General features: G+C 35.1%; 1 protein-coding gene across 2 annotated transcripts in view; it reads right to left on the reverse strand.

Moving 5' to 3' along the window:
• Positions 1 to 11,905: 11,905 nt before the first annotated feature.
• Shoc2 (SHOC2 leucine rich repeat scaffold protein) overlaps positions 11,906 to 24,163 on the reverse strand; it is a 68,622-nt gene continuing 56,364 nt past the window's right edge. For both annotated transcript variants that reach the window (XM_042689685.1, XM_042689686.1), the window contains exons 5-9: positions 20,342 to 20,530; positions 18,620 to 18,742; positions 16,855 to 16,992; positions 16,428 to 16,545; positions 11,906 to 15,035 (exon numbers count right to left, since the gene is read on the reverse strand). In XM_042689685.1, the coding sequence (XP_042545619.1) occupies positions 14,827 to 15,035; positions 16,428 to 16,545; positions 16,855 to 16,992; positions 18,620 to 18,742; positions 20,342 to 20,530 (777 nt within the window). In that variant the 3' untranslated portion in view covers positions 11,906 to 14,826. The remainder of the gene's footprint in view (positions 15,036 to 16,427; positions 16,546 to 16,854; positions 16,993 to 18,619; positions 18,743 to 20,341; positions 20,531 to 24,163) is intronic.

Consider the following 24,163-nt stretch of genomic DNA (forward strand, 5'->3'; position numbering starts at 1 on the left):
CCTGGTTCAGTTTCTGGAGTGTTTCCAGTTGGAGAAGTGTTTGTCATGAGCATAAACTAGAATTTTGAAGGTGGCAAAACAAAAGATTATTTTCTGACATAAACAAGAGGGAAGGGAAGACCCTGTGCTGTGGAGGGTGAGCAAGATTGGTGGGGGACAGGATTTAATTAATCTCACCTATCAGTCTCAGCACTCTGCCTGAAATGAGCTCACTCAGGCAGAACAGGGTAAGCAAGATCATGAGGAACTGCAAATCCCCACAGAAGCCTTTCTGCCCAAATGAATGAGAAATGGGGATTCCTCAGGCTAAAAGTATGTGAGGTCATGAGGGAACTATATCAGAAACAGACGGTCATGCTGTGCTCTTCCACAAGGTCAGAAGTTATTGAATAGCAATAAATTCACAAGCCATATCAATTTTGCTAGCATGAATTAATTCATTACTTGGTAGCTGAGTTGCTGGCAACTTTTTTGTTGTTTTTATTGTCATCTTAAATACTAATATTGTCTCAGATCACATGGTACACTTCACAGTTACAGGTAGGTTCCAGAATGGGTTTAAAGACCTGAAGTGGTTGCAAGATTAAGACAGACCAAGTTGAGAGCTATGAGCAGAGGGCTCAGATGCAAAGAGAGGTGCTACAGATGATCAGATAAAGTTTTTATGTTTTACTTTTTCTTTTTGGTACTGAGGATCAAACCCAGGACATTTACCACTGAGCTACATCTCAGCCCCAGATAAGATACTAACCTAGCACACACCGTCCTGGCACTGTTGGGGCAGTGGTGTTGCAGTGCTGCATTTTACATTTAGGCATATGGTCCATTGAAAGTTTCTGTGAAAACTTGAAGTCTTAGATCAGTTTGCAAAACAGACTTGGACTTTCCACACCATCTGTTGGAAGGACTATCCTACATTGATTTCCCTTTGCTCCCTTGAAAAGATGAGATGTCTACATTTGTTTGATTCTCCTTGGAGACTTACAATACTGTGACTTTGACCAATTTTGTCAGCAAGACCATTCTGTCTGGATTTTTGTGCTTTTATAGTAAGTCTTTAAGTTGGGTAGAATCAGCCCTCTCACTTTTCCTTCTCCTTCAATATTCTGTTGGTCATTCTGAGGATTGAGGTTAATACTAACTACAAACCATAACGTAGCCTCACCATTCATCCATTTATGAGCACGTTGGCTGATTGCAAAACTTGACATTGTGAACAGTGTTGCTATATTTATGTGTTGGTACCTCTACTGCATGCTTACATTCCGTCAGGTATAAGCCCAGGAGTGATGCACCAGGGTCATATATTAGTGCTATTTTTAGTTTTTTGAGAAACCTCCCTAGAGATTTCTACAGTGTCTACACTACATTACATTCTCAGGATATAAGGGTTGCTTACCCCTCGAATCCTCACCAGCATTTGTTGTTGCTTGTTTCCTTGATGATTGCCACTTTGACTGATGTGAGATGGAATCTCAATATACTTTGGGTTTACATTTGCTTTAGGGTAAGGATGTTAAACTTTTGAGAACTATCTTATTTGCCCATTTATTAAGTGCATTGTTAGTTCTTGACTGCTTAATTTTTTTAGCTTTTATACATTCTGGATATTAATAATTTGTTTGATGAATAGCTGGCTAAGATTTTTATCCCATTTTTGTATGTTGTCTCTTTACTCTTCATTCTGCTTTGCAAAAGCTTTTTGATGTAATCTCATTTGTCAATCCCTTTCATTTCCTGAGCTATTAGAATATCATTCAGAAAACGGTTGCTTATCAATGTTTTCCCTATGCTTTCTGGTAATAACTTCAGTTTCAGATCTTACATTAAGATATTTGATCCAAGCTGGTAGGCTCACGCCTGTAATCCTAGCTACTCAGGAGGCTGAGATCTGAGGATCACGGTTCAAAGCCAGCCCAGGCAGGAAAGTCTGTGAGACTCTTACCTCCAATAAGCCATCGGAAAACTGGAAGTGGTTCTGTGGCTCAAGTGGTAGATCACTAGCCTTGAGCTGAAGAGCTCAGGGACAGTGCCCAGACCCAGAGTTCAAACCCTACGACCAACCAAAAAAAAAAAAAAAAAAAAAGATAATTTGCTCCATCTGGAATTGATAAGGATCTAGCATTAGTCTTCCACATGTAGATAATTAGTTTTTCTCTAATGTATATTTTTAGCACGTTGTGGAGAATCAGATCTGTAGTAGTATGAATTTAATTCTGGTCTTCTATTCTTTTTATTTTTCTACATGCTGATTTTTGTTGTTGTTGTTATGGCTTCTGTATAATTTGAATTCAGGCATTGTAATACCTGATGTTGCTCTTTTTGCTTAGGATTGCTGTAGTTATTGGGGAGGGGAGGATGTCTGTTTTTCTATATTCATTTTAGAATTGATTTCCTATTTCTGTGAATGCCATTAGAATTTCAAGAGATTATACTGAATCTATCAATTTCATTAATATGCCTATTCTCACAATATTGATCCATGAACATGAAAGTCCTCCCATCTTCTAGAATCTTCAACTAATTTTTTCAGTTTTAGTTTTTACCTCAGAGGTCTCCTTTTTAAAGTTTATTCCTAGGAATTTTAAGTTTTGGTGAATTGGATTGCTTTCTTGGTTTCTTTTTCAACATTATTGAATATATTATTATTAATAATGTATTATTGATATATAGAAAAGTTACAAATTTTTATGATTTTGAATTCTGCTACTTTGCTGAACATGTCATATCTAAGCGTCCACTACTGAAGTCATTAGTCTTTTAAGGATTGTATCAAAAAATAGGGAGAAATGAACCTCTTCCTTTCATATTTGCATACTTTTTAGTTCTTTCCCTTACTCTCATTCTGGCCAAGAATTCACATATTGAGTAGGAGTGAAACAAGTAGATAACCTTATCTCATTTTAGAGAAAATGCTTTTTCCTCTACTTAATACAATGTTAGCTATGTTTTATACATTTCATAACAAGTATATATCTTATTGTCTAATCATTTATGTTGCAGTATGTTCTATTTCTATATCCTAAAAGGATGTTTAACTTCATCAGAGGTTTTTCCTGCATCTATACTGTGATGATTGTGTGATTTTTGTCCTTGATTCTATTTATGTATTACATTGTATTGATTGATTTGCAGGTGTTGAACCATTCCTGCAATGAAATCAACTTGATCACTGTATTAATCTTTTTAATGTGTTTTGATTGTTTGTCAGTATTTTATTGAAAACTATCATGAATATGTCCATCAAAGAAGTTAATTTACAGTTCTTGTTGTTATGACCTTATTTGTGTTGGTGAATAATTCTGGGTTCACAGAATTAATTTGGTAGCAGTCTCTTCCTCTCTGCTTTATGGAATAAGTTGAAGAGCATTAGTTGTTCTTTAAAGATATGTTCGAATTCATCAGTGAAACTGTCTGGTCCTGGGCTTCTCTTTGATGGGAGACTCTGTTACTACTACAATCCCAGTATCTTTTTATATGTTTAAATTTTTAATTTTTTTTAAAAAAAATTTTAAAAATTCAATTCAAGTCATATATCCAGAAAGTTATCCATTTCTTCCAGAGTTTCCTAATGATCCTCTGAATTTTATTGTCTTTTGTTGTAATATTCCTTTTCATCTCTAATTTTATTAATTTGGGTTTTTAATTTTTGTGCTGATCCTGGGGCTTAAACTCAGGGCCTAGGGACTGTCCTTTATTTGCTCAAGGCTATCATTTGAGCCACAGCTCCATCTGACTTTTCGGTGATTAATTGGAGATGAGTCACATGGACTTTCTTGCCCAGGCTAACTTCTAACAGCAGTCCCAAGATCTCAACCTCTTGAGTAGCTAGAATTTCAGGCATGCGCCACAGATGCCTGGCTGGGTTTTATCTCTTTTGAGTAGACTGGCAAAGGATTTATCAAGCTTATCTTTTCAAGATTCATTTATTCTGTGCATTGTTCTCTTACTATCCATTATTTTCTTCCTTGATCTTTATTATTTCTTTTCATCTGTTAACTTGGGGTTTGGCCTGTTCATGTTTTTCTAAAAGGTTGAATTGCATCATTAGGTGATTTGTTTAAGATCTAATTTAATGTAGGCACACATAGCTATAAATTTCCTCTTAGAGTTGTCTTTTTGGTATAATTTTGATTCCACAATTTTAAAAAATTCTTCCCTTTTTCTTGCTACTGGGATCTGGTAAGATAAACGAAATTATTTTTTTATATTGGTTAAGACTTGCTTTGTGGGTGCTGAAAAAAAGAGGCTAAGTGGAATATTATGTGTGTGTCTATTAACTTCATTTACTCTATGGTGTATTTAACTCAAAATTTGCTTTGTTTTGGTCCAAGACCAGGACTCAAACACAGTACCTAACTCTTTTGCTCATTGGCTAATGCTCTAGAGCCATGCCTCTAACCCAAAATTCTGAAATTTCTCTATATTTTTCCTGGATTATCTATTGATGAGAGCAGGAATACTGAAGCTGCCCACTATTATTGTATCTGGACCTATCAGTCCCTTTATGTCCAGTAGTGTTTGTTTTATGAAAATGGATGTACTAGGACTGGAATATAAATTTAGTCATTATCTTTATGGATTGCTCCTATTGTTAACATATATTGACTTTCTCTCTTAACAGCTTCAAGTCTATTTTGTCAGAAATAGAGCTACTTCTGCTTGCTTTTGGTTTCCATTTGCTTAGTATATAATGTTCCATCCTCATGTTATCCCTCATGTTATCTCTTTAACGGTGAGGTGGGTTTCTTGCATAGTTGGATCTTGTTCTTTTAATCCAATCAGCCAATTCACATCTTTCAATGGAAGTTTAGGATCATTTTCATTTAGCTGTTATTGAAAGGCATATGCTGATTCCACATTTTACTGACTTTTTCCTGGTTGGTTTGGGTATTGCTTTTTCCTTCCTCCTTGTTCATCTTAAAGAGTTTTTGGTTTTTTGAGTTGAATATGTTTATTTGCTATTTCACAATTATCTATCCTTTAATTGGTACACTGAGAACATTCACACTTGGGCACTTGGTAGTTGATGTAATATCTATTGCACTTGTTCTTTTTTGTGTGTCTTCCCACATTTTTTTCTGCTTTTTTTTTGTTTGAATTAAGCATTTCATATTACCTCCTATCTTAGCACAGCAAGTATATTCCTTTTTCACTTTGGACTTTGCAAATTACATTTCCAAACCATACAAACCCACTTTTAAATTAGTTTTATCATTTTTGTGAGTAGTGCAAGTACTTTAAAACATTTTTTTCACTCCTCATTGAGAACATGTTGGCTTTCATCTCCCTTAGCTATATGCTATGGCTATAGTATCATTTTGAACAAAAAGATCAATTAAGAAAAATGGTTCTCTTTAAATTTTAACTAATTTAGCAGATACACTAAATAAAAGCCAGGTATATTTATGCAGTACCACGTGATGTTTCACATGTATATATTTTTAAACTGAACAGATATTCATGGTAAAAACATCAATTTTTTTCTAGCATAATTTTTAACCATTTTATCCAAGCTTCTAACCTGCATTTTTCTCTTAAGAGCTTCTTTTAACATTTCTTTCAAGGCAAAGGTTGATGGGAAACTTCAATTTTAGTTGGAGAAACTTTTTAAATTTCTTGAAGTAATGGTGAACCTAGGGCCTTTTTCATGCTAGGAAAGGGCTTTGCCAATGAGTTATATCCTCACCTTTTTCTCCTTTTGTTAGGTAACTTACAATTATCCACTAAAATAGGTACATAATCCTAGGGCTACCCCAATCCCAGCCCTAGAACTATAGGTGATTTAATATAATCCCTTCCAATAACAGTTTTTAAAAAGTGATTCTCCTTGCTCCAGAATAAGTTTTCTTCTAGCTTGTTTCCAGATTTTCACCTTTCAGTTTTCTACAATTTGAATACAATATGCCTATAGGTTTGAGTGCATTTTCCTGCTTAGTAGTTTCCTAAGCTTATTTAATCTTCAGTTTTGTGTCTAACATAAGTGAGAATTCTCAATCATTAATACTTGTAACTCATTTTCCTCTTTATCTTGCATTCTTGTTAAATATATTCTATACCTTTTGTGTTTTTCCACACTTTTAGAAATTGGCTTGTGTTGGGATTTCAGTGGTTTTCATTTGGGAAATTTCTATGTCTACTCTTCCATAATCCCACGACAGGTATTATTAGTGTTTCATTTCTAGCCTTTGGATCTTAGAATTTCTGCTGACCTATATATCTATACTTGCATGTTGACTTTTTATGGTTCCGCTAGAACCTTTAGCATATTAATTGTAGTTATTTTAAATTTGGTGTCTGATAGTCCTAGAATCTCTGCCACATCTGAGCCTGGTTCTGATGGTTGTAGTCTTCTCAAGTTATATTTTTATCCTTTCCGTATGTTCTGTTTCATTTTACTAGTGCTGGAGTTTAAAATCAGCACCTCACACTTGTTCAGCTAGCTTGCATGGTTAGCTTGCACTCTACCACTTGAGCCATGCCTCTAGTCTGGCTTGATGGTTATGTTCTTTCTGCCTGGGCTGGCTTCAAATCTCAATTCCAGGTGTCTGTCTCTGGTGTAGCTAGAATTACAAGCACAACCCAGGTTGTGATTTGTTGCTGCTGGAAAGCAGGTATGTGTTGGGTAAAAGCAAAGGGAATTAGGCCTTCACAGATATGGTACTAAGGTGATGTAGAAGGGAAGTATTCTAAGGTCCTATGATTAGGTCTGTCTTTCAGTGAGCCTGTTCCCAGCTTCACAAATGTTTCTTAGTTTCCCTGTTTAGTGGAACAGGAAGGCTAGACTGGGTGTTTCTCTTCTATCAATGGAAAGCTAGAGGTGCCTGGAGGTGGGTACTTCCTTCTCTTGCTGTGGCTAGGCTTTGCTAAAATAGATTCTTTGTAGGCCAAGTCTTATTATAAACAGAAAACTCGGGGGTATTTTTTTAAAGATTTTTTTTCTCCTTTTATGCTTATACCATATTTTCTTCCAGCCTACACTTCAAGACCCTGGTAGGGTTCTTAGAACTCAGAAGGGATGGGGTCCCCATGGAGATAAAGTGTTTGTCAAATACAATGTGAAATGATAAACATTTTACAATGATTACAGTCAAAGAAACACATCCATCACCACCCCCACACTGAGCCTCTAGTTACTTGTCACTTAGAGTTCCTAACCAGGCACTCAGCCCAGGTTTCTTGCTTGTGGGTTTATGCCCCAGGAAGTTGTGATTCTCTACAGTGAGTGGGTGGGTGAGAGAGTGGAAGGTGGCCAGAGGTAACCATTTATCTGTGACCTCTACATGATGGAGCTAAGAGTTGACTTTCACTTGTGACAAAGCAACAACATCCAAGCTCCTTAAATGCTGTATCAATGTCTAATAAACTTAAAACGTTACTTAGTATTTGTTTGCATTACCCAAACAAATTCTATGTGGCCTGTTATTTCCACTAGTATATTCAGCACAAAGACCAGTATTAGAACGCTATTGGGTACTCAGATACTTGCATCGTGCACTTAAAGAGTATTTCTTCTCAAGAAACAAAATATACAGGGTATTATATCCTCTATTTTCCTAGAAAATATACTTTCCAATTCTAAGGTAAAAACCAAGGGCAGAATTATGTCACTCATTCTACAAAAAACAAACTTTAAGCTTATACATGTTCTATGGTCCTAGAAGTATATGAAATATGGCTACATGCCACCTCTTTCTCCCTCTAGATGTATTTAAACTCATCAGCAGGTGAGAATCCATGGGATTTTATCTCCAATTAACCACCTAAAAGCCAGAAGTGGAGCTGTAGCTTGACTAGTAGTGTGTTAGTTCTGAGCAAAAAAAATCTCAAAACTTAATAGTGGCCCAGGTCCCAACTTCAAGCCACAGGACATGCACCCATCTTCCCCACCCCTCCCCCCAAAAAAGGCTGGGCATGGTGTTTTATGCCTGCAATACCAGGTACTTAGAAGGTTTAAGAACTGAGGTTCAAGGCTGGCCCTGGGCCAAAATTCAAGACCCTATCTACCAAATAACTAAAGCAACAAGCTACGGCATGGCTCAAGTGGTAGAATACCTGTCTAATAGGCTCCAAGTTCAAACCCCAATACTACAAAAAAGAAAAATATGCATAAGCATGAGCAGTCATGTAAGTCTACTGTATAGACAATGAAGAAAAGTTTCCCTTAACACTATCAGTCTGGCGTCTGGCACCTGCCACGCAATTCTGAAGAAATGAAATTTCTCATGTTTCAACTACTTTTAATTTTCACAAGTTCCTATGCACACAAAAACTAAATGTTGGCACTCAGTGGAATTCCATCCTCTTTTCACCCTCACTGTCTCCATTACTTTAACAGCCATCTTTTATGTTATGTCATGTCTCTGGGCTTTTCTTAGAGCCAGTTTCAAGTGTTCAGCTGCTTCCTTGGCATTTCCACGGTGGTCCTCCACAGGTACTAGAACACATCCTCTCTCCACCCTCAGACAAACTAGTTTAATAAATACACCCAAATGCTTAAGCTGTTAAGTCTGGGGGCAATCTTTCAGTCTTACTTGTTGAATCCATCAATTTTTCCTAATGTTTATTCCCAGCATGCCCTTAAATGCTTATTTCTCTGTCTCTCCACTGCCATACATTGCAGCTGAATCCCACCATGCTCACTCATCTGGAATACTCAACAACTTCCCATTCAGCTTCTTGGCCTCTAAGCATTCATTCTCTTCAATTCATTCTTCTCAAAGGAGCCAATGATTAAAATGGACACTCCCCCAAAGAATCCAAGGAGGAAAATGACATTTAAATCATTCTTGTTAACCTCTCCAAGTAATTAGTTTCTATTAGGTGTGATCTCCTTTGACCTTATAGTCTTTGCTGCTGTAAAATGTTAAAAAAAAATTAACTTTATTACACAAATTTCCCCTTCCAGAGAATGCTGCATTCAATTTTTTTTTTTTTTTTGGGTCCGGTCATGGGGCTTGAACTCTGGGCCTGGGCACTGTCCCTCAGCTCTTCAGCTCAAGGCTAGCTCTCTACCCCTTGAGCCACAGCGCCACTTCCGGCTTTTTTCTTTTTTGCTTATGTGGTGCTGAGGAATCGAACCCAGGGCCTCTGGCATGCAAGGCAAGCGATCTACCACTGAGCCACCTTCCCAGCCCCGGAATGCCGCATTCAATTCTGACCTTCAGTTATCCTAATATTTTAACATGACAGCTGAGTCAAAACAGACTTTCTTACAGGTTTTACTTACACACTTACACACACACAAAACTTTCTTTCTAGTACATGATGGAATACTACTACTAGAAGGTTCAGAGTGGGAAAATTACTTCTGAAACTCAGTATCTCCATCACAAGGCAGTTTTCATTATAGAGTAAGAGTTATGGAAAAGCCTGTTTTATAAGTAGTAGTATATACAACCACACTGAAAGAGCTGACTACATGTAATACTTTGTTGCATGTTTTTATGCACCTTACATCTACCTACCTCATGCATGCCATCTGTCCTTTCAGTTTATCAGATAATATAGCAATGAAGTCACTTCCCAGTTGTATTTCGTGTGACAAGATAAAACGTCACTGTGTAGCCCAGGCTGGCTCCAAATTCACTATATATAGCCCTGGGAGGTCTAGAACTCTCCGTTCTCCTTGCATCAGCCTTCCTTCCAAGTGTTGGGATTATAGGCGTATGCCACTGCATCCAACTTCAATTCCAGAATTTTATGGAATAATTGATTTCATCTCCAGCTTCAGTTACACATAGCATCAAAAATGTATACTCACTAGTAGAACATTTATAAACCTTTTATACTAGATAAATATATACTTTGTGAAAATTTTTTATATAGTTAAAATAATCAGCAAATATATATATATATATTATATTAGGCTGGGTGCTGGTGGCTCACGCCTATAATCCTAGCTACTCAGGAGGCTGAGATCTGAGGATCATGGTTCTAAGCCAGCCCAGGCAGGGAAAATCTGTGAGACTCTTATCTCCAATAAACCACTAGAAAACCAGAAGTGCCGCTGTGGCTCAATCGGTAGAGCGCTCTCCTTGAGCTGAAGAGCTGAGGGATAGCGCCCAAGCCCAGAGTTCAAGCCCCACAACCAACCAAAAAAAAAAAAAAAAAAGTATATTAGCTGAAGGTGTTAGAACGTTTACACCTTTTGCCTATTCCAAACCATAATTCAGAATAGCTAAGTGTACAGCACAGTACAAATTCTATTGAACACCTGGAAATTTAATCTTTAGTAGGAGAAAGTCCAAACTACTAAATACTTTGTATTATTACTTAGCAATCAAAAGACAATGTTGTGACTGTTAAAAATAAGTTTGAAGCTGGGCATCGGTGGCCCATGTCTGTAATCCTAGCTACTCAGAAGGCTGAGATCTGAGGATAACTGTAGTTCAAAGCCAGCCCAGGCAGGAAAGTTCATGAGACATTAATCTCCAATTGTAGCTCAAAGTGGTAGAGTGCTAGCCTTGAGCACAAAAGTTCAAAAACAACACCCAGGTCCTCAGTTCAAGCTCCAAGAACTCCCCCATCTCCCCCCAAAAAAGTTCAGAGGTGGGCAAACAGTAAACAAAATTATATATCAATATACTTTCCTACTAAAGACTAATATTAAGATAAGTAAATTGAGCCATACAAAAACAATTTCTTTAGTGGACATGAGATTTTTTTAAGTATTAAGTAGATTTATTGAATAATTTATTTAAAGAAAGCAGTACTAATGGCTGCTTCAACTGCCACTTGTACATCAAGTTTGTTAAGACCACTAGAATGTCGAATTCTCCATGAAAATAATACTAGTGATAGAAGGTAGATAACATGGAAAATCTGAAATTGTCACAGTAAAGCACCACAGGCACACATTACATTTTCCAAGATGGATATGTAAGTATGTGAAATGCTCAGGGTACCTTTTAAATACTGCCTGAGAACTGATGTTGGAACTGATAGAATATGGCTCCAATAATTTACACAAACATTGAATCTCCACTCTAGTCAAACCAAGTATCATTGTGCAAGTGAGAGAAAAAAGGTAGCTTTCTCAAGACTCTATATCTGTCAATCTGTCAGAAATCTGAAATAACATACTCATATATTAAAGTAAGGGACTTTACTGACCTCTGCTAAGACAATACAAGACAAAACTGTCACAACATGCAAACCAAAGAAGTGACCGTTTCCTTATACATAATACTGGATCACATGGCATAGTTACTCTCCACTTGTGAGACTTTGTCCTACCAAACCTGAAAAGGTTCCCAATCTGAAATACTACAAACTATTATCTTGGTGAAGTCCTGAGCACAAATTAGTATTCATATTCCATCTATGTGTAGGAGAAGAATGTCAGTGTAATAATTAACAAGTGTGTACAAGAACAAAGTGCTAAAGGGTAATGACAACCAACTCCAATTTTAAAAATTAAAAGTTAAAAAAAAATCCCTTATTTATTTTTAAAGTTAAAAAATAAGCCCAGAAATGTTCCCTCAGAATTATTGTTACCACAGGCAATCTATTTAATAACAAAGAAGACATCTATTTGACAAACATTCTCATATATTCTTAACATATTCAAGGTACTCCCTTAAATACCAATCAATGCCATACCTCTCACCTACTGAAATTTTCCAACTATATAATCAACCAAAGGTGGCCATGCTCGATCCAATTGCGCGAGTGAATGAAGGCTAACAAGCACAAGAATAAAGCAAAAGGCAAGTTTTGGCTAAGATATTTGGTATGCTATTTTATCCTCCATCACAGCTGTGCAAAGAAAATGTTCCCTCATGACAAGTCATTTCAGTCAAATTTGATAGATTTCAAATTTATATTTTTATATTGCTTTTAATCTTGCCATTTGCTTCCATCAAGTTTAATCATGCACAAGCAACCAAATATCTTGATTTGCCTGACACAGTTGATACATGATTGTCATCCCCAAACAACTACTTATAGTGCCCTTCTCTTTCCATTCTAAATTGTCCCATATACTTATTGCTCATTCTTATTAATAAAAATTATAAATTCTGCAAGCTGAAAGTAGATCTTATACATGTAACTTCCAAATTACCCAGATGAAAAACTTTCAAAAAGTAACAAGTTATCACACACACACAAAAAAAAACTCACAGACTAACTGCAATACAGAAATTTATCCATTCTAAATGACTGGTTATAGGCAAATTAGAAATATGCAATTACCTTTGTTGGAGCTCATTCTAATTGTATCACCCACCTTTTTAAGTACAAATGAAGTCAAGGCATGTTTTCCTCCCAAGAGTTTCTAGCTTCTAGTGTTTTCATTAGTACTCAAATAATTTACCCATAGTAAATTATTTACTATTTCCCTTTTCTGTATGAAATAAACATTTGGAACTTTAAAAGTGCTATGTTAAAAAAGATTTTTGATGCTACCATTATAATTTTCCTGCTACAGATGATCAAAGTTTAATGTTTTTGCAATCTAATATTCTCTAGCATTCTTACTTTATTTACTGAACTTCATGAATAGATTAAATACAATATCTCTATAAGAAAATAAATTTTTGCATGTCAATTAGCCCAATTATAGTTTCAGGGAAAAAAATCACTTTACATGTAGTCATTCAACAATATTGTTTACCATTTTCAAATTATTTAGTATTAGATATCTTGTTTTCACCAGGATGTCTGAGAGTCCTTTCTAGTTTCCTTGTGGTAGTAACGAGACATTAATGGGCTCTTTCTTACAAGGTGGTCTATGCAGAAGAGGCAAGTCTTATTCATGCTTTACTTCTGTATGTAAGATTGGGGTCATTTTGTACATCTGTGCAGATTAACATAAACAAACATAGGGGAACCAAACTGCTTTAAAACTATTTTCGTTCTGAGAAATGATCACATATTCATTCTTAAGAAACAGCCATTAGTTACTATCATTAAAGTTCAAGTTCCATAAGTTATTATAAAAAAAAACACACATACACATATGCTCTAGGTAGAGCTGAAATAAACAAATTCATTTTATAAACAAAAATTTAACTGAAAAGCCACAGTAGATGGAGAAAAGAAAGGATATTACTTGGTAAAATCCAGTGACATCTACAATAGTTTTACAGCACATTTAAGCATTCTAGGGTTTTATATCTTTACCTGCCTTCCATTTCTCAGTTGTTCTTTATAAAATTGCCAATTATGAATGTAAATGTGACCTCAAACTCATCCTGAATTTGAATGCCAGAAAAGCAAAACAATCCAATTTTCTATCTTAATATTATAGTCTTATTTTTAAAGTTTTTTAAACACAATGCCCAACAAAATGGAAAAAAAGCAGCAATACGTAAATATACATAATAGTTACTCATTATACGGGAAGTATTTTTTTTTTTAGGATGATATCTAGAATTCACTTGCTCTGTAAGTTTCCTCGATAAGTCAACTGACTTAAGACCAACACTACCAAAAATAACAGCACTACATAAAGGGGCACACATTTACAATTCTGCTAGTCTTGAAGGCAGTAAAGCGAAAGAAAATATATAAAATAGCACATGCACATCTCACATAACATCCACAGAACTACCAATGGCTTCTATGCAATGTGCCTCTTTCCCATAACTGTACTACCCACTATCAAGAGAGGAAAGATGAGATTAAAAGTAATGGTACTGAACTGAATTGTTTGAAGCCAGTGCCCCATATATGGGGAAAAGTGCATTTAGTTCAGCAGCAATACAGCACAGTGTGAAGATATTGTGCTTAGACACAGAGATTCCAAAACAGATAGATGTACAAGGCAAGTCAAGATATAAAACCATAGTACACTGTTAAATAACCTTGAAACGTACATATATTGCAGTTTTCAAAGAAAGACATTCATTTCATTGTACAAGGATAGGGAGAAATCCTTAAAGTTACCTATTGTAGTTTATGATATAATAAATACATATCTATATAGCATTGTATATACATATATAGAATGTGTGTTTATGTGTAACTTAGATATCTGCCAAATTTCTCTGTTGGTTTTTGTGACTCTGCAATTTTCTGGAATGAAAAACTCTTCACTACAAGTTTCTGTTCCCCCAAAGTTAAGAAAACATATTTATACTCAGAAAATCTTAATACCTGCCCCACCTAGACTTACCTCCAATACTTTGCTTCCATTAATCAGAGAAGCAAAATTAATGGAATTCTAGATTTTTTGACTGTGTATTTTTACTTTGCTAGCTGTTTCAAAAAACATTTGTCTTTTATATTCAAACCAGCTAATGCAAATTCTTTAACAGAGGATATAATCTATATCTGATTGATTAAAACAGAGCAAATCAAGACAAAACAAAATCCAGTGATTTACTCTGACTGTAAACATACACAAAATTTAAACCTCAAATTTCAAAATAAATTAAAGAAAAATTCTGTCTTTGGGGCCTATAATACTATAAAGATCTGATCTCTGGTATGGGGACAATGTATATGAAAAGTTGCAACAAAGTCCTTGGCCCATATTTTTCTTAAGAGCAAAGTATACCGAACTATACTACTTCTGTTCCTTAAATTTAGTGACTTCATAATTGGTTGGCAAACTTTTTAAGAAAACTGGCATACCAGGTAACACAACAGAAAAACATCCATCAAATTTAGCAAAGAAAACTTATGTAAGCCTTTTTTTTTTTTTGTACAGAATTAAAAAAAAAATCTAAATGGCTATGATTCCTCTATTTGCAGAAACACATAATGCGGTCTTTATAAATCTGCCATATATATCAATATCTACATAAATAGATACAGATAGATATGAAACAATGATGGCAGTCTATTTTTGAACAGTGTAGGAACAGCAGGTTTGAATCAGACCATGGCACGATATGGACCCTGCATCTTTAAAAACTGAATGATGAAAGACGGCCCTCCAGCAACAATCTGAGGTGGAAGGTGACTGAGTGGACAGTTCTCAATACTCATGATTGAAAGCTTGCTGCAGAGAGCCAGCTCAAATGGAAGGCTATGCAGGTTGGGGTTATCATTCAAATACAGTTCTTCTAAATTCTCCAGTGTACCTGTTTAAAAAAAAAAGGTCAGTTTTTAAAAAATTCAACTGGGCATTAAGTACACATATTTCATCTTATTCATTTCTCTTCATCTTAAAAGTATCTCACAACTAGATCTCAGGGCTTTTTGTTGGCTTTTTTAAAACCTCAATGTTCAGACCATACTTCACTAAATGGTTGTTTTAAAGTCTGGCATTTTCTGCAAGGAGCCCTCTCTAGAAATTCCATTTGAGATGGCAAGGCATTCAAAGTGTATTCTAAAATTCTAGAAATGAGTTTATTATACACTAGTGCCTACAATCATTTTTCTACTATATATAGTATGATAATTTCACCTAATTAATTTCTCATGTCAATAGTTTTTGTTAATTGGCACAAATCTTTGAGAGTTAGCATACATTTGGTAGTAAGCCAACAATCAACTCAGGTAGTCTTTTAAAATTTTTCTTAAACAGATGCAAGTAATAAATTTATTTACCTATAAGATTAGTAACTATTTAGAACAAATCTACATAAGTAACTATTATAGGTAAGAAAAGAGAGGCTCTCAGAGTTTAATGAGTAATATCCAAAATGGTGAAGCTAATAAGTAGCAGTTAGATTTTAATTATTTACCATCTCCCAAACCATTCTTCACCACTAATCTATAATGGTTCTGAGACAGCTCACTAAAGGCAACAGAAAATAATACAGAATTATTCATTTAAGGACTCCTACGTTTTCAATGAAACTTGCATAGATTTAAAATTTAAGCCAGCCATGTTGACTATATAAAATGATAAAGGAAACTCTTGGAAAAATCCTAAAGTACACCCAGAAGTTGATATAAGTCGCATAAAGAAATGTTATTTCTGAAGCTAGTCATGGTGATTTATGCTGCAATACCAATACTCAGGTGACTAAGACAGGAAGATCACATTTGAGCCCAAGAGTTAATAGTCATCAGGAGTCACACAGAGAGGAGCTATCTATTCCAAAAAACCCAAAACAAACAAGTAAAAGAAACAAAAAAAGCAACAACCACAAAATATACTGGTTAATTAAAAACAAATCAAGAACAAAAAATATATGTTCTTTCAGCATATATTACCAATTCAAGTCTATGTAATTTTTAAATTTGGAAGAGAAAACAATTCTTACAACTTGAGATTATATAAAAACTATTGGAAATATAACTGTAATAAAGGATTCTCAAATATAGTATCAACCCTAGCATTCCATGAGGATACATAACCAGAATCAACCAACCAATACCGGCCACTACTACTCAATTATAAAATAAAAACTGAAACAGGATATAGGTTCAGTTTACAAAAATAGACTTGTTAAACATATCTGAAATATTGTTTGAAAGTACAAGAGCAAATTATTAGTAAAGTCAAGTATCCCTAGGGTTCATACCTATTTCCTCAGGAAGATGGGTGAGTAGGTTCTCTCCAAGGCCTAGATGTGTGAGATTGGTAAGGTGACCAATGCCTCTGGGAAGAGTGGTCAACTGGTTGTTTGTCAAGACTAATTTCTAAAAAGTTAACAAAAGAAAAGATAGTTACAGATACATTTCCTATATGTGATGAAAACTTAAATATATCTAAAGAATAAAATACATTAATAGGAAAATTAAATTGGATAGGACTCACTAAATAGTCTTTTAAATCATTTGCTAGTAGGATGAAAGTAAATAAAGCACACAAACATAAAATTTACCTTCATAAAGAAAAATCTATGATTCAAGAATTAGATCCAAATTTTGAAAACTTTATGTACAATTTGGAATGAAATCCAAAAATCTTAATCATACAATTATAGAGCCATGAGGATACTATTTTACCTGTAAATCCTTAAGATAAGCAATTTCATTTGGCAAGGACTCCAGTTTGTTCTCCTCTAGATCCAATTCTCTTAACTTTCTAAGATTTCCAAGACCATGGGGAAGCTTCTTTAGAAGATTATTGGATAATATTAGAACCTAAAGAGAAGTTATTGGCAGTATTTACAACTTGTGAAATTATATTATATATTACTATATGTCACTTAAAATGTATTGAGCAATTCTGATTCTCATAAACAATGAATGTATTGAGTAATGCTGATTCTCATAAACAATGAATGTTAAGAGTAATATTCAATTATAAAATACATGAAAGATTTAATTTACTGTTCTAAAATGTTTTTGTAATACTGTATTATTGGAAAGATACTATTTGATTTTGTCAAAACTAAAGCTAAGGAAGTAATTTTAACTAAATTACAAAAAATTAAAAAATACTATTTTCACTAAGATTCACAGTCAATGTGCTCTGCCATAGAATAACTACAACTGTCCAATGGAATCTGATTATTTATTTTAAAAACCCCTTATAAATAAATCATCACTTAAGGGAGATAACAATTGACTTATAAGTGACTATATAATGTTACATTTGTTATACAACATTGTTATGTAATGTTACATAATACATTTGACTAATTTGTTATTTGTTGTATTTATTACATTTCAAGGTATCCTAAAAGAGTCTAAAAGCAATAAAAACAAAAAGAAGATAGTCCTTATTCTCATTATAATTAGTAGGCGAGTAGGGAGATAATCCTGGGAGTTAGGATAGTGAAAGGAGCAATATTTTCCCCCAAAGTTATATAACCCATAATAAAATAAACATATGCAGTAAGACCAACAAAATACTAACAGCTACCAATTGTCATCATGTGCAGTACTGCATTTAATCTCAGTTGCAACTCTACAAAGTACCATTGTCCTTACTTTACAGCTTAGCAAACTGAGATCAACTTTAAGATTACTCTCAAATCTGTTCAACAACAAAGTCAATGCTTTTAACTATTTCAGTACACTATTTCACTTATTAAATAACAGGATTTTTACAAACATGAGATGAAAAAAAAAGAATACCATAATATATACTATTTTAGTAAGCTTTTGCATCAAAATGATGAAAGGTCTAGGTACTCAAGAGGGAGAGGCAGTCATTCTTGACTGAAGAAATTACAATAAGATGGACCTTTCATTACGAAAAAGCTTCTTAAAAGAAAAAAAAAGTCACCCAGGCCCAGAGTTCAGGCCCCACCAACAGACGAAACAAACAGATGAAACAAAAACGATGAGAAAAGAGCATTATAAATAATGTGAATCACAGGAATAAGCATACAGAGCTAGAATTATGAACACCACATTTTCAACAGGGTAGCAGGCAGGTGATTAGGATGGAAATTAGGCCTAAGTCACAGAATTTTTCTAAGGTATTACATTCTAATCCGAGGAATCTGTAATTATTTTTGGTAGACAGTGTTGTTTTTCTTGAGAAAAATTAAGGTAAAAATGTGTTATAAAGATGCTAAATGCTAAAGATTATTAATTCAGAAGTATGGAAATTTTAAACCTAAGACTAAGTAAATAACTCATCATCTTAATAGGGCTGTATGTCTCCAAGGGAGTTCAAATTATAACTTTTCATTTTGATCTTCACCCATATAGAAACTGCTAGACTAACCTGAAATTGGAATGTCCGAGAGTTCTAAATGCTCATATATTTTATGATGAACTTTAGTAAAGAAAGTAATGCTCAAAAGATTTCACCCACCTCAAGAGAAACAAGACCAGATACATCCTCAGGGATCTTTGTGAGCTGATTAGTTGCTAAATTCAATTCTACCATACTGGTCCAAGTTCCAAAATCCAAAGGAAGTGATGTCAACTGATTGTCCTGGCAAAGACAAAAAGAAGCACCCCAGATAGAATTTACTACTTTTGAGTGACAAAAGGGGTCACACATCAATTAAGATGCATTGTACAAATGATTTGCTGAATGGTAATTCTTTTGTACAACTATTTAAAATAGATGATTAAAAAACATCATTTTAAAAAACTATTTAAAATAGACAATAAAACATAATAAAAACAATTTTTACATGAGGAAAAAATGTTGGGTTTCATTTTAAGTTCTTCAAGAGAAAGTTTTGTTTAACATCATGTTTGATTTGATTTTACTGAAAACAGTAAGCCTTTCCAAGTAACCTACTATAATAAAATTGGATCCAAAAATGTGTAATCAAATACAAAAATTAATAAACATCTGGTCTACCGTGTCCTAAACCTATTACAAAAATGAACATTCAGAGTCAATATTATTACTACTGCATTAGTAATTCGAACTGTATATATTTATCATATTTACAAATGGTATGCTTAGAGATTAATATGGAATTTACACTAGTTCACTTATACATATCAAATTATCATGAAAGACACATTATATTTATGATCAAGTATAGTTAGAAAAAAAAAGAAATTGCATATTTAGATTGGAAAGGATCACAGTTGAATGGATTACCACAGGCAAAAAGATGTAGTATGATATGACAGAAAGAATACTACCTGGAATAAAGAAACCTGTTTCCTGGATTCCTCAGCAATGAATCAGTTATGTGGTCAATTCCAGGCCTAAAGTTTGTTCATTACAAATTAAACCACTGGACTAGATAATCTTTCATTCTTCTTTTCAAAACAAACTATTACAAATGTGAAATCCATTCACAGTATAACACATAGACAAGCAAAAAGAAACATTGTGCTTTGGAAAAACACTGTCTGTGTGTATGTATGTGTGTGTGTGTACACACAATATCTAAGTACTTAATACATAATTAAACATTAAAAATAGCTTTTGAATACTGTGTGTGATGAGATTTTTACATGCTTTCATTTTTACCTAATGAACTGAGAATAATACAACTGATAACTTTTTTTTTGGTGCTGGTCTCGGGGCTTAGGTACTGTTGTTGGGCTTCTGTGCTTAATTAAGGCTAGTGCTCTATCACTTGAGCCACAGTTCCACTTTCTTCTTTTTCTTTTTCTGGAGATAAGAGTTTCACAGACTTTCCTGCCCAGGCTAGCTTTGAACTGCAATCCTCAAGTCTCAGCATCCTAAACTGCTAGAATTAAAGGAGTCAGCTAGCAGCAGAGCCTGGTTATTGAACGTTTTCCCCAGAGAATAGATTTCTTGGCTCAATAGTATTCTACTAAAGTATTACTTAGAAAAATCCTTATTTGCATTAATTAGTTGGTACCTATGATAAAGGAAGTTCTGCAATAAATATCCCTGCAACTGTACATCTATGACACTATTTCCTGAGAACAAATTCCTAACAAATATCCTAAGATGCTTGTTGTATCTGATAAAAATTACTCAGAAGTATTTAAGACTTCATCAACAAGGTATGACTTTTTGTTTTCTACACCAAAAAAGAAAATATAAATATTAGATTTGTGGTAAGTCCTCCCTTGTCCCAAAACAGATGCTTACCTTCATATTCAGTTTACTTAATACTTTTGCTCTGGAGAAAATTCCAAATGGGATTTTATTGATTCGATTGTGTTCCATGTTGAGGGAATAGATGGTAGAAAATTGAGATGGACCTCCCACTGGATATAACTGGAAACAATTTCTAGCCAAGGTCAAACTATTCAGTTTCACAAGACTTGATAAAAGACTCTGCAAAAAATAAAGACAGAAACAACAAAATAACCATAGTTCAGAACTGAAACTAGCCATTTCGAATAGAGCAGCAGTTCCAAGCACAAATACCTCAGTCGCAGACTGAGTGGGTTGGTTCTGATACCTTGTCCATAGGACAGTTATTTCCTGGCAATATTCTGGCCTTGTTGAAACTGGAATCAATGAAGTCAGATTATCAGATTTCATAGAAAAAAAGAGGAAATTCTCCTGACTTCACTATTCTTTGGCTTCAGTGGACATAGAGAAAACATGTCTCTAGGTGAGAAATATCCCGTATGTGCCTAGTTTTGGGTTATTTTTTGGTTGGTTGTGGGGCCTGAACTCAAGGCCTGGGCAGTGCCACTGAGCTCTTTTGCTAAAGGCTAGCTCTCTATCACTTTGAACCACAGCTTTACTTCTGGTTTTCTGGTGGCTAATTGGAGGTAAGAGTCTCAGGGACTTTTCTGCCTAGGTTGGCTTTGAACCATGATTCTCAGATCTCAGCCTCCTGAGTTGTTATTTCCTAAGAATGAGCCACCAGTGCTCAGCCTAGGTAGCTGGAGACTGCTACTGAACATGTTAAGTGTCTAGTCTGGCTCTGATAATGACTACAGGACCACTCCTATATAGGTCTTAGTTACATATTTATCTCTAAAATAGTACTAAGATGAACATAATTCCTGGTACTGAATGGTTACTCAATAATGTATGATTCCTTTAGGAATCATTACCTTCATGATGTGTTCTATAAAGTAAAATTTGAGAGATACAAGTATCGACTAAGTACTGACTAAACATATCACCCTACCTACTATTTAAGCTTTGTACTATGTGACTAAAGTGCTAAGCACAAGATAGAAGACAATTAGAAAATAATAATCATCAATAATTACCTCAAATAGGCTCTTGCTTTTCAAAGCCTAGTTCAAGAAGAATGAATATCCCCTGGGAGCAGCGTAGAAATGCAGGCTCTGGGCCCACTCCCACAGGATCATAAAACTCACTGTAGCAAGACTCCCCTATGATTTTATGCTCATTAACATTTGAGGAACTCTGCGACAGCCTACTATAGTAGTTTTGGATCTAGGCTCTATCTTTTAATAGCATGTAACTTGAACAAGTTACTTTTCTAACCTTGGTTTATTCATTAAAAAAAAAATTGGTGCTTTCTTTTCTTTTTTTTTTTTTAAAGAGGACATCACTGCAAATGGTGGGATTTATTTATTTATTAATTTTATCATGTTTAAGCAGTTGCACAAAAGGGTTTCAACTTGTCAATTTGTATAAAGCATCTTCATCAGGCACCCTTCCATCATTCTCTCCCCCATCTATCCAACCCATCCATCTCCTGAAATTATTTTCTAGGTTGTAGTGAAGACAAAAAAAAAAAAAAAAATACACAAAATTTTTTCTAAAACCTAGTGTATAAAAAGTACTTAGCCAGGGGCTGGGAAGTTGGCTCAGTGGTTCAGCACTTGCCTTGCATGCCTGAGGCCCTGGGTTCGATTCCTCAGCACCACATAAGCAAAAAGAAAAAAGCCGGAAGTGGCGCTGTGGCTCAAATGGTAGAGCACTAGCCTTGAGCTGAAGAGCTGAGGGACAGCGCCCAGGCCCAGAGTTCAGGCCCCGCGACCGGACCCAAAAAAAAAAAAAAAAGTACTTAGCCAGGCACCAGAGGCTAACATCTGTAATCCTAGCTACTCAGGGGTCTGAGATCTGAGGATCGCAGTTCAAAGCCAACTCCGGGCAAGAAAGTCCCTGAGACTCTTATCTCCAATTAACCACCAGAAAGCCAGAAGTGGTACTGTGGCTCAAGTGGTAGAGCGCTCACCTTGAGCAAAGAGCTCAGGGCCTGACCCAGGCCCAGAGTTCAAGCCCCACAACTGACAAAAAAAAAAAAGGGGGGGGGACTTAAAAGTTAAATCCCTCTCTACTTAAATTCAAAGAAAGAAGAAATAATGAAGTAACTGAAAACAGGTTAAGATGAGAACTAGAAGAATTTAAAAAAATACTTTATATAGTAGAAGAAAAGATTCTAGATTGAAGCAAAAGCACAAGCAAAAAGAAATGAGCACATTGTGAGACATGCAGGAGTTCAAACTTTGCTGCCCATTAAGACATTGTGTGAGATGCCAATTAGTATAACTGGCAAGTCCACTGAAGGAATAAGTAACCATGCAATTGAAAGCATAGCTGCATAGTAAACGCCCATTTGTTCTTTATACTGACCATTTAGGTGCTACCCTTTACATCTGTCTGTTGCTGCACAGAAAGTAAATAAGAGTACAGACAAAAATGGTCTTGGGAAAACCTTTCCGGGCATTCAAGTCAGGAAAATGCCTTCAATTTGTTTGAAAATAAAGAAGAGTGTGTATATGTCTACATTAAAACTAGGCCATTTTCAGACAGTTTTCAAGTGGAAAAACTTCATCATTTTATCAACTCTGATTTCAATAGTATGAGTCTCCATTGAATATAATGAGTCTCCATTTTTCTTACCTAACCCAGCTGGAATGTTTCATAAGTGCTATATAATGCATTTGATTTTCTTACTGTGCTTATTATAAATGCAGATAATTACATTTTTTTCTTAAGAATATTACTTCCACAACACATGACAACTTTTAAATAAGAGTTAATGCTTCCCCTTGTTTGGACAATACCAGTTAAAGGTTTTCTCCATAGGATCTCTATTTGAAAATGGGCTGGTGGGTGCTGGTGGCTCACACCTAAATTCTAGTAATCAAGAAACTAAGATCCATTATATTCACTAGACACTAAGTTGGAAATGAACTTTAGAACTTGGGGAGGAAAGGAATGGGGAGTAGTAAGTAGGAGAAAATGAGGGAGGGGATAACAGTTTTTAAAAGAAATGTTCATTATCTTTTCTAATTGTAACCCCTCTGTTCATCACCTTTACAATAAAAATAATTTTAAAAAATTAAAAATTAAAATTAAAAAGAAAAACAATTTGAAAATTTTTTTAAAGCAACAGATCCACAAGACTGAAGTTTGAAGCCAACAAAGGCTCCCTTCCTGCCCTTTTCCTTCCCTCCTCTTTCTCCTTCCCTGGCCCCAACTTTCTTTTAAGTAACGAAGATTGTACCCAGGGCCTCACTCATCCTAGATAAAAACCCTGCTACTTGGGCCACACTTCCAGCCCTTTTGGATTTTGGGAACACGGTATCCCTAACTTTGCCTGTGAAAAGCCTCAAACTTTGATCCTCCTGAGTAAAGAAATTATATATGCATGCCGGGTGCCAGTGGCTCATGCCTGTAATCCTAGCTACTCAGGAGGCTGAGATCAGAGAACTGCAGTTCAAAGCCAGCCAGGGAAGGAACATCCAGGAAACTCTTATCTCCAATCAGAGTTCAGGGACAGCACCCAGACCCCACAACTGACAGAAAGAAAGAAAGAGAGAGAGAAAGAGAGAGAGAAAGAAAGAGAAAGAGAGAGAGAAAGAAAGAGAGAGAGAGAGAGAAAGAAAGAAAGAAAGAAAGAAAGAAAGAAAGAAAGAAAGAAAGAAAGAAAGAAAGAAAGAAAGAGAGAAAGAAAGAAAGAGAAAGAGAGAGAGAGAAAGAAAGAAAGAGAAAGAGAGAGAGAGAAAGAAAGAAAGAAAGAAAGAGAGA

The sequence above is a fragment of the Dipodomys spectabilis genome, unplaced genomic scaffold (genome assembly GCF_019054845.1).
Source record: "Dipodomys spectabilis isolate Male_0828 unplaced genomic scaffold, ASM1905484v1 ptg000125l, whole genome shotgun sequence".
Taxonomy (NCBI): Eukaryota; Metazoa; Chordata; class Mammalia; order Rodentia; family Heteromyidae; genus Dipodomys; species Dipodomys spectabilis.